Genomic DNA, 12091 nt, shown 5'->3' with positions numbered 1-12091 from the left:
TTCTATGTGTAAGAACATGGGAGGCACAGGCTCTAGTATCTAATGACAAGGAATCTCCAGGTAACAAACATTCAGTCGTAATCCCAGGGCACTGCATATCAAAGTGCTCCATTATCTGAACTGTGGCAAACACATTTTCATTTTAAGTTCACTAATGCCTGACTCAAAGCTGACTACACCTGCCATGGAAGGCCTGCCCAAGTACCCATCACTTATAAATTAAAAGACTTTGGGCAGGTTTTTTAATCGCCCTGGCCTTTCTTTCCTGAATAATAGAACTTAGCTCATGAAGTTGTAAAGAGTGAATGAATGCTATGGACTGAACTGTGTTCCCCCAAAATTCCTATGTTGAAACCCTAACCCACCATGTGATGGTATTTGGAGATGGAGCATTTAGGAGTTAAGTAGGTTTAGATGGGGTCTTAGAGTAGGTCCTCACGATGGGATTAGTGCCCTTCTAAGTGGAGACATCAGAGAAGGTGTGAGAGCAGCCCCCTGCAAGCCAAAGGGAGCACTCTCACCAGAGCCCGACCAGGCTGGCACCCTGATTTTGGGCTTCCCAGCCTCTAGAACTGTGTGAAATAAAGGTCTATTGTTTATATGTCACCCAACCTATAGTATTTTGTTGTAGCAGCTGGAGCAAACTAATACAATGAGTTCATACAGGTAATACAGTCAGAAAAATGCTCAGCATTAAATGCTCAAATATTTGCCATTACCGGAAATAGTGCACTGCAATTAAGGCCTATAAAAGAGACTGAGCCAGAACCTAACACTCAGTTCTTAAGCTTTACTTATTTCCTGTAAGGGGAAAATTTTAAACAAACAAACAACACCTTTTACTCCTCAAAACCAAGCAAACAAAAACCTAATATTTAGCAGGACACACAATAACAAGCATTCATTCAGTCCTTACCCTGTGTCAGGTACTAGTCTCTGTCCTTCTAAGGGCTTTTAAATATTAACTTATTTACAGAGTAATTTCTTTCTAGGTAAGTCTCCCAAGGCAAGGGAAACAAAATAAAAAATAAACTATACACCAAAATAAAAAGCTTCTGCACGGGCGCCTGGGTGGCTCAGATGGTTGAGCATCTGCCTTCGGCTCAGGTCATGATCCCAGGGTCCTGGGATCGAGTCCTGCATCGGGTTCCCTGCTCCTTGGGAGCCTGCTTCTCTCTCTGCCTCTGTCTCTCTCTGTCTCTCATGAATAAATAAATAAAATCTTAAAAAAAAAAAAGCTTCTGGATAGCAAAGGAAACAATCAACAGAACTAAAAGACAACCTACAGAATGGGAGAAGATATTTGTAAATGACATAACCAATAAAAGGTTAGTATCTAAAATATTTAAAGAACTGATAAACACCCAAAAAATGAATAATCCAATTAAAAAATGGGCAGAAGACATGAACAGATATTTTTCCAAAGAAGACATACAAATGGCCAAGAGACACATGAAACGCATCATGACTTATCATTAGGGAAATGCAATTAAAACAACAATGTGGTATTAACCCACACCTGTCAGAAGGGCTAAAATCAGTAACACAAGATCAATCAACAACAGGTGTTGGTGAGGACTTGGAGAAAGGGGAACCCTTTTGCACTGTTGGTGGGAATGAAAACTATTGTGGAATGTAATGTAACCAATGTAACCATTGTGGAAAATAGTATGGAAGTTCCTCAAAAAGTTAAAAATAGAACTACCCTATGATCCAGCAATCACGCTACTGGGTATTCACCCAAAGAATACAAAAATTATTCAAAGGGATACACTCACCCCTATGTTTATATCAGTATTATCTACAATAGACAAATTATGGAATATGGAAACATCCCACGTGTCCATCAGTTGACAAATGGATAAAGATGTGGTGTGTCTCACTCTCACACACACACACACACACACACACACACACACACACACACGGAATATTAGAAAAAAGAATGAAATCTTTCTATTTGCAACAATGTGGATGGACCTAGAGTATAATGCTAAGCAAAATAAGTCAATCAGATAGAAATAAATATGATTTCAGTCATGTGTATAATTTAAGAAACAAAATAAACAAGAAAAGGAAAAAAGAGAGAGGGAGGCAAACCAAGAAATAGACTCTTAACTATAGACAACAAACTGATGGTTACTAGAAGGGAGGTAGAAGGATGGATAGATTTGATAGGTTTTGGGGATGAAGGACTGGAGTGCACTTACTGTCATGAGCACTGGGTGTTGTATGGAAGTGTTGAAATCACTCTATTGTACACCTAAAACTAATATTACACTGTATGTTAAAACTAACTGGAACTTAAAATTGTTTTTAAAGAAAATTAAAAAAAAGTTAACTCATTTAATTCTTACTACAGCCCTATGACCTACTATTATTATCCCCATTTTATAAGTGGGGAAACTAAGACCCTGGGGAGGTTAAATGACTTGTCACACAGCTAGGCTGGATTAAGCCTGGATTTGAATCCATGCAGCCTGGCTTCACAGTGTTCCTAACCATCACTCTATACACTCTCTTTATGTTAACATTCAACTCCAAGGCTGAAAAAGAACAATAGTAACTTTAGATGGGTTACACTGATTATACTAGAATGTCTTAATAGAGACTAGCATTTTTGAATAGGTAAACATATTTTTAAAAATGAGCCATAACTTGCTTCTTAATGACAAACTAAAACAAGACCCAGCAAAATTCCTCACATATAACCAAACCAAAGTTAAAAATGACTTTGTAAAACCAAAAGAAAACTAACATACTTCTTATACCTGCTGCTTTCAAAACCATTATATAGGTACACAACATTAAAAAGGCTGACCTTAAGGAAAAAAAAAAGGCTGATCTAAAACATTCATAAACAGAAAACATCTCAGGAATAGTAGTTCAAAGTTGAGAAGCACAAAAACAATGCAGAAAAATATCTCTTACTAGAATCTAACATTTGTTAACGCAATGACTGGAAAAAGAAAAAGAAAAGAAACTTGTCTGTGAAAGTAACATTAGTTTGCAAATGTGCACAATTCAGTGTGCAAGCCTGAATAATTTGAACATGTTGAAATGGATACTATTTTAACACCTGTGTTAAAACACTCCTTAAATGAGCCAGTCTACATTTTTTGATAGTGGCAGTACAAAAAGATTACATTTTATTGATGGCAGAATGTTCCTTAAAGTGAATGTTACCTTCTAAGGTGCTGTATTAGTTTTAGGTATATAATACAATGATTCAACAATTCTATACATTACTCGGGGCTCATCATGATAAGCACTGAGAAATGTATAAGCTTCAAGGCTTAAAATCAAAATATAAAGAGAGCTGTTCCTAATGCAGATGTGATACAACTGTGCATGGCGCTGAGGAAGAAAAAAGTAGGAAGTACTATTCCAAGGGAAAAGACACCATGTTGGGGCACCTGGGTGGCTCAGTTGTTAAGTGTCTGCCTTCGGCTCAGATCATGGTCCCAGGGGGTCCTGGGATCGAGTCCCACATCGAGCTCCCTGCTCAGTGGGAAGCCTGCTTCTCCCTCTCCCGCCCCCCTGCTTGTGTTCCTGCTCTCGCTATCTCTCTGTCAAATAAATAACTAAATCTTTAAAAAAAAAAAGAAAAGACGCCATGTAAACTCCACCCTGTGGCAACTTTTCCACAGAAAAGGAATTCAGTGAAAAACAACTGTACAGGAATATACAGAGAATGCTTCTAATTTATAAGAAAAGAATATGAACTAATACACATGATTTAAAATAATGCCCTGTATTTTAATAAATGGTGCTGGGAAAACTAGCCAGCTACATGCAAAAGATGAAAATGGACAGTATGGAGGTTCCTCAAAAAAAAAAATAGAGAGATGAAACTGGACCACTTTCTTACACAACACACAAAAATAGACTCAAAAGTGATTAAAGGCCTAAATATGAGACCTGAAGCCATAAAACTCCTAGAAGAAAACACAGGCAATAATTTCTTTGAAATCAACCATAGAAACATTCTTCTAGATCTGTCTCCTCAGGCAAAGGAAACAAAAGCAAAATTAAACTACTGAGATATACCAAAATAAAATGCTTTACACAGCAAAGGAAGCCATCAACAAGACAACCTACCAAATGAGAAAAAATATCTGCAAATGATATATCCAATAAGGAGTCAATATCCAAAATATATAAAGAACTTATAAAACCCAACACCAAAATCTAAAAATAATCCAATAAAAATGGGCAGAGGATCTGAATAGATATTTTTCCCAGGAAGACATACAGATAGCCAACAGACACATGAAAAAGATGCTCAGCATGGCTCAGCATCAGGGAAATGCAAATCCAAACCACAGTGAGATACCACCTCACACCTGTCAGAATGGCTGGAATCAAAAGGACAACAAAAAACAAAAGCTGGAGAGGACGTGGAGAAAAAGGAGCCCTCCTGCACTGCTGGTGGGAATGCACGCTGGTGCAGCCACTGCGGAAAACAGCATGGAGGTTCCTCAAGAAATTAAAAATAGAATTATCATAAGATCCAGTAATTCCACCACTGGATATTTACCCAAAGAAAATGAAAACACTAATTTGAAAAGATATATGCACCCATATGTTTCTTGGAACATTATTTACAATAGCCAAGATGTGGAAGTAACCCAAGTATCCATTCACAGATGAATGAGTAAAGAAGATACACACACACACACACACACACACACACACACACACACACAGGAATATTACTCAGCCATAAAGAAGAACAAGATCTTGTCATTTGCAACAACATGGATGGATCTAGAAAGTACAATACTAAGTGAAGTCAGAGAAAGACAAATACCACATGATTTCACTCCTATGTAGAATTTAAGAAACAAATGAACAAAGAAAAAAGAGACAACACACACACAAAAGATTTTATTTATTCATTTTCAGAGAGAGAGCAAGGGGAGAGGCAGAGGGCAGAGAGGGACAAATAGATTCTGCACAGAGTGTGGAGCCCGCCCGACAGGGGGCTCAATCCCACCACCCGAGATCATGACCTTAACCAAAACCAAGAGCTGAACACTTGAGCAACTAAGCTACTCAGGTGTCCCAAAGTAACAGACTCTTAAATGCAGAGAACAGACTGGTGGTTGCCAGAGAGGAGGTACGTGGGGGATGGATGAATGAGACAAAGGGGATTAAGAGCATACTTATCGTGAGGAGCACTGAATAATGCATAGAACTGCTGAGTCATTATACTGTACACCTGAAATATAACACTACATGGAAATTATACTTCAATAGAAAAATAAAAAATAAAACAATGCCCTATAAGCTTCAAATATTACACTTATCAAGTTATTTAACTTGGACAGATCTGGCTTCTTAAAATCTTACCTCTTATTATTATGTGCCCAAATTAATGCTGATATAAATATGCATAATCACATTGTCAGGCTAACCAGACAACGTATCATGTACTAAACTGATAATGATGTTTACAAACAGTAATTTGTAATAATAATAAAGAATAGCAGCAATAAAACACTCTTACCCAAAATAATGAAAAAAAAGCAAGGAAGGAGGGAAAAATTACAACCAACTAAAGACAAAACCATGATAAAATTCTCCCTAGAAAACTGCTAGAATTCCAGTTATCCGCCAAGGATGCCTGAATAGTGGAACACTTGTAACATCATTAGGATACTGAACTAGAACCCTCAGTAAACTTCTTTATATGTTAATTTTAGTTCTGAATACCAAATTTTAGTAACCCCTAACTTACTCATTAATGCCAAGTCCTTAAGATATATGAAGAAATAAAAGTTTAAAGCAATGGATACAGTTTTATCCTCAGAAGAAAGGACTGGAATTTTTGGATCCATTCCAGGCCACCTTGAGTGCCATTAAGACTCACTCTGGCCTGCAGAACCACTTGTTAAGTACCATTTTTAGTGCAAGATAAAGTCCTTTCCTCCCCACCTCTCTCTCTCACCCCCCCTCTCTCACACACACACGGGCAGGACTTCAAAATTATGATATAATGATAATTATGATATAAATGGAAAATAACCATTAGGAAAAAATCAGGAATTTATACAGGGCAATACGCTTATAATATCTTACATGTGAAATGCTTTGAAGTTTACAAAGCTCTTTTAACTGCATTATTTTATTAATACATCCATCCTGAGAAGATGAAATTATCTCTATTTTAAAGACCAGAAACCTGGGGTCAAGAAAGTTAACTGGAAAAAAAAAGAAAGTTAAGTAACTGGCTCAAGGTCAAGTTAGACATTTTACGTGGCAGAGCCAGGATTTTAATTCAGATTTCCTGTTCCTAGTTCCTAGTCTCTAAAACCCAACTACTAATAGGCCAAATCTAGAAATCAAATGATGTAAAAGGCTTTGCAAGACTAAAAAGAACTAGAAGGATTTTATTATGATCATTAATCATTTACGAATGCACCAGTGAAATACCTATGCCAAGGCCCTAACCTGAGCAATTAAATCTCTCTGGGCCAGTCATCAAGACAATGCAAAGAGGTCCAGCTGATTCTAACATGCAACAACGTTGAGGACTTCTGATCTCCATTAGATGATACAAATCGCAACAGTGCATTACAACCATGTTTTCAACTATCATTTGTATTTTTATATTTTCCTTTCATATGAATTAATCATCAGTCCTTAATTAGTCATAGTGGCAGAGTTTAATAAAGCCAAAGTGCTGACTTTAAAGACCTCAGTACTAGCTATGAGAAAGGTATATAACTCTGCATAAGACTAATTACACAAAAGCATGTTCTGTCTTATGTTTAAAAACTCTGTTCTAGTCAATAGTTAGAATATTCAACTAAAATGTATAGCCTTCAATTTGTGCTATTAAAAACATTTAAAAATCATTATCTTCATCTAAAGGAAAACAATCCAACAACTTTTCATATAATACTACACCTAAGTTACACTGAAGAATAGGAAACTTATTGTACTAAACATAATATATACAAATAACAGTTGAGGTATTGGTGGGACCAATTAGATGGCAATTAGCACTGAAAATCATTTAAAAAAATACTGGATACCAAACCAATCTTACCTTTTGTAGACTTGTTGGATTCAACTGAGTTTTGTCAATTATTTTTATTGCAACCTAGAAAAAAATAAATTAATAAATATTTATAGATTTTACAAATTTGATAACTATAGACTAACTGGTAATAGTTTTGTAAATGCCCAGACATGTGGGACATGAGAAAGACAGAGAGAGATTGATTATATAATGAAAACACTTCTAAAAACGTAGGATAATGAAGCAGATCTATTCCCTATTCAGCAATACTTAAAAAAAAAATTTTTTTTTTTAATTTTAATCCAAGGGCAGGGGTGGTGGTGGTTGCACCATTCCTGGAAGTACTGCAATACCAGGTCAATGCACAGAGTGGAAGGAGCAAGCTCCTATTCCATTTCCTAGTTCCCCAAATCCATTTAATGTATTGTCCTCAGACAGAGGAGGTATCAGATATTAAACTGAGAAGAACAGATACTACACTTGCTCTTAGCCAAAAGGCTGAGAAGCAAGCCGATATTTTAATTTTATCTGACTCTGGGATTCAAGGGCAGTACATACAGCTTTTACAGATTTATATACCCCAGAGTGCCTTGCTCAGAGTGTCTTACACACAGTAAGAGCTTGATAATTAAGCAAATATATGAACTAATAGGTTGGAGTTCAATCTGAAACTTTAAAAACATTTTATTTAAAAAAAATAGAAAAGATCTTTAGGTAGTTAAAGAAGGAAAAGGGACTAGTTCCAGAGCAATCTGTAGGCCAAGTGAAACATGTACAGAGACAACAAATGGATTACCTGGTCACCTCTGTTCAAAAAGGGGTGAGTAAACCCCAAGCAGTCTTAACAAACCACTAAGATACAGAAAGAAAGAACTATAGCTTCTAGTCATACACACTTATCTTTAAAAAAAAAAAATCAGTTTTACTAATATTTACTAAATGGACCTGCAGCAGCGTCCTTATCTGGCATGTTGTCCTTTCTAGAATAAAAGTGACTTCTAGGAACTAGGAACACCCAGAATAGGGGGAGAGGGTAACAACAGGGGACGAAAGGGAACATAAGTGAAGAAAGAGGCTTTGCCAGGAACTGGAGAACATAATTAACTCAGCTTTGCAACTGAGGTCCAGGGCAACAAATGACCTAACCCCACACTGATGAGGCTGTATTCCTACTGTGCATCCTTCAGCACCAGATCCAATAAGCAGCACCACTGAAGAAAGGGAGTGAAAGGCTGGGGAAAGTGCTTGGAGATCCTCTATGTCAGCAGTACTCAAACTTTTTGGTCCCCTTTACACTCTTAAAGATTACTAATGATCCCAAATGTGGGTTATATCTGTTAATATTTACCTTATTACAAAAGAAAACTGAAAAATTGTAAAAATAAGTATTGAACATAGTAAGATTCATTTCAACATAATATTCAACAAATGGTGCTGGGAAAACTGGATATCCACATGCAAAAGAATGAAACTGAACTCTTACCTAACATCATCTACAAAAATTACTGCAAAATGGATCAAACACCTGAATATGAGTTAAAATTAGTTTTAAATTTTAAATTTCTTCTAATGTTTTAGAAGAAAACATACAGCAAAAGCTTCACAAAACTGGACCGGGCAGTGATTTCTTAGATATGACACAAAAGGCACAGGCAACAAAGGAAATAGCCAAATTAGATTTAACAAAAATTTTTAAATTCTGTGCATCAAAAGACAATACTGACAGAGTAAAAGGGCAACCCAGAGAAGGGGAAAAATATTTACAAATCATAGATCTGAGAAGGGATTAATATCAAGAATATAGAGAGAACTCCTATAACTCAACGACAAAAAACCCAATTGAAAAATGGGCAAAGGACTTGAAGAGACATTTCCCCAAAGATCTACAGTGGACTCCTGAACAATATGGGGGTAGGGGCACTGCCCTCTCCAAGTCAAAAATCCATGAATAACTTTTGACTCCCCCAAAACTTTACTAATAGCCTACTGTTGATGGGAAGCCTAATAATATATATAGTTGATTAACATGTATTTTGTATGTTGTGTGTGTTCTTACAATAAAGTAAGCTAGAGAAAAGAAAATGTATTACAAAAATGATAAGAGAAAATATAGTACTCAACTGCATTTAAAGAAAAAAATCTACATATAAGTAAACCTGCCCAATTCAAACTATGTAGTTCAAGGGTTAACTGTACAAACGGCCAGTAAGCACATAAAAAAGATGCTCAACATCACTGATCATTAGGGAAATGCAAACCAAAACCCCAACATACCATTTCACACCCATCAAGATGGCTACTAAAAAAAAAAACACAAAACAACCTCCCAGAAAACAACAAGCAGTAAGGATGTAGGGAAACTGGAACCCTTGTGCACTGCTGGTAGGAATGTAAAATGGTACAGCTGCTGTGGAAAACAGTATAGAGTTCCTCAAAAAAATTAAAAATAGAAATTACCATATGATCAAGCAATTCCATTTCTGTGTATGTACCCAGAAGAACCAAAAGCAGGGACTTAAATAGACATTTATACACCACGTTCACTGCAGCACTATTCACAATAGCTAAGATGTGGAAGCAACCCCAGCGTCCACAGAGTGATGAATGGATAAGCCTAATGTGGTGTCTCCATACAGCAGAATATTTTTCAGTCTTAAAAAGGGAGGAAATTCTGACACATGCTATAGCATGGATGAACCTTGAGGACACTATGTTAAATGAAACAAGCCAGACACAAAAGGACAGATACTATATGATTCCACTTTATGAGGTTCCTAGAGAGTTCACATTCATAGAGACAGAAAGTAGAACGGGGGAAGGAAGGAATGGGGAGTTAGTATTTATGGATACAGAGTTTCAGTTTTACAAGATGAAAATAGGTCTGGAGATGCATGATGGTAATGGTTACACAATATAAATGTATTCAATACTACTGAAACATACACTTAAAAATAGTTGAGAGTAATTTTATGCTATGTGTATTTTATCACAATAAACGGAAAAAAGTAAGCCCATTACATGTTAATATAAATAACATTTTTATGAAATTCTCACATATCATAGATTCAATCTGTTGTGATGTCACACGTCATGTAGCCTCTGGAAAAATTTTACTTTAGGTTCATGAAAGAGAATGGAAAAAGTATTGTCTTAATAGTATTACAAAAATAGTACAGACTTTGCAGACCCTCTAAAAGGTTCTCCAGAGAGACCTCCAGGGGTCCCCATAGCTACTTCAAGAACTGCTGCACTTATTCATATTAACACTTAAAAAAACAACGACCCCTGCTTCACTTGGCCTAAAGCCTCCATCTGCCTAAGTTATCTATTACTTCCTATGAACCCACTGACCTCCAGAGGAGCTAAAGACAGACAAATGCTGCTAACATGGCACCCAGTGAACTTGACCTTGGAGCGTAAGGACCCACCACCCCAGCCCACCCCAACTGGGGAGGAAAAAGAAACCAGAATTGCAGGAGGGGTAGACAGTTAGCATGTGTGTGCTTGAAAAAAGCAGACAGAATTCTGATTTCATATTTGGAAAACACAAGTCTTGGTGGAAACTATAATAAAAAAAGTGAAAGGAAATGTCAGTGGCTGGAGTATACAAACAATGACCTTGTTCACATCTCAGCTGGGGATTGACGTCTTGTTATAGCCCCAACATACTACTAGGTACATAAGTGCTTCCTGAGCTTATGTGAGCCCTGACCACTCATACTCAGTAACCACACACGTGTTTGAGATGGAGACAGAAGAGTGAAGAAATAGGGTTTCTGGTGTTTTAACAGATATCAATGTAATTTTAAAAAATTACATTATTTCAGGGCGCCTGGGTGGCTCAGTTGGTTAAGCATCTGCCTTTGGCTCAGGTCATGATCTCAGGGTCCTGGGATTGAGCCCCGCATCACACTGGGCTCCCTGGTTGGCAGGGAGTCTGCTTCTCTCTCTCCCGCTGCCCCTCCCTATGCTCGTGCTCTCTCTTGCTTGCTCCTCCAAGTAAGTAAAATCTTTTTTTTAAATTAATTATTTCAAAGTTTAATGGATTAATTTTCTTCAAACTGTACTTTCATAAGTAATTTTATGTGGTATCCATGGATCTCCCAATTTCCAAAGAAACCCCTTAGATATACTATTCCTTTCTGGCCACCATTCTGTTTTCTTCCTCCTTCTAATGGCCAGATTTATCAAATATGCTGCCTTTCTGGTTCTTCTTCCCTCTGATCCTCTGAGACCTGGTTTCTATTCTCTTGACCAGACTTTTTTTTTTTAAGATTTTATTTATTCATTTATTTATTTGGCAGAGAGAGAGAGAGAGAGCAGGAGAGCGGCAGAGGGAGAGGGACTAACAGGCCCCCCCGTAGAGCAGGGAGCCCAATGCGGGGCTCGATCCCAGGACCCTGGGATCACGACCCGAGCCAAAGGCAGTTGCCTAACCAACTGAGCCACCCAGGCGCCCCTTTCATGACCAAACTCTTGATCACTAGCTTCTTCTGGCTCTGTTCAGTATCTGCCTTCTATTCTACAGAAAAGATTCTATTCTTAAGCATTTTCTTTTTCAAATACTGCTATTCAAATAGTATTTAAAGCAAAAGCAGAAGCTCAAAATATGTTTCATTCAGCTAAATCAAACTGTAGAAGAGAGTCATTTTATTAAAAGTAAGTGCCCTCTGAGTGAAACAGTTATTTACAATGATGTCAATCTGTGTGGCTATGAAGCCTGAGGGGGAAGCCTATAATCCCCTCTTCCTCCAGCTCCCTGCTGGGGTGACTCAACTACCAAAATAATCTTGGCCCAGAGCTCGTGCCTGGGGGAGAGCTCAGACCTCGAAGGCAGTAAGAGAGGAAGCAACTGTGGGGGCATCACCAGGTACCTGAGACAGATGGAGACTGGAAAGACCACACACATGTTCCCAAGGTTGTGGAGTTTTTTGGAGGTTTTTTTTGGCAGGGGATGGGGCGTGCATAGTAAAAGCCAAGGGAGTTCACTGGCGAGGAAAGAGGAATGCCCCTGCCACTTGTTGTGTAAAGTTCTGGGAAATTCCATTTATTCACCCTGAT

General features: G+C 37.6%; 1 protein-coding gene and 1 non-coding gene across 11 annotated transcripts in view; both read right to left on the bottom strand.

The window, feature by feature from the left end:
- Positions 1-12091, bottom strand: part of MARK3 (microtubule affinity regulating kinase 3) — a 113145-nt gene that overhangs the window by 58088 nt on the left and 42966 nt on the right. For 8 of the 10 annotated variants that reach the window (XM_025869270.1, XM_073895925.1, XM_025869271.1 and 5 more), the window contains one exon: positions 7058-7111. The exons of the other annotated variants lie outside the window; for them this stretch is intronic. In XM_025869270.1, coding sequence (XP_025725055.1) covers positions 7058-7111 — 54 coding nt within the window. The remainder of the gene's footprint in view (positions 1-7057; positions 7112-12091) is intronic. 10 annotated transcript variants of the gene reach the window in all.
- Positions 7350-7540, bottom strand: LOC112822851 (U2 spliceosomal RNA). Its single transcript, XR_003207839.1, has one exon. It is a non-coding gene; the product is annotated as a U2 spliceosomal RNA (small nuclear RNA).

This window comes from Callorhinus ursinus, unplaced genomic scaffold (genome assembly GCF_003265705.2).
Source record: "Callorhinus ursinus isolate GAN/ISIS: 27379988/994484 unplaced genomic scaffold, GSC_fseal_2.0 scaffold8, whole genome shotgun sequence".
Taxonomy (NCBI): domain Eukaryota; kingdom Metazoa; phylum Chordata; class Mammalia; order Carnivora; family Otariidae; genus Callorhinus; species Callorhinus ursinus.
The sequence above is the reverse complement of the archived record's forward strand: the minus strand, read 5'-3'. Positions and strand labels throughout refer to the sequence as shown.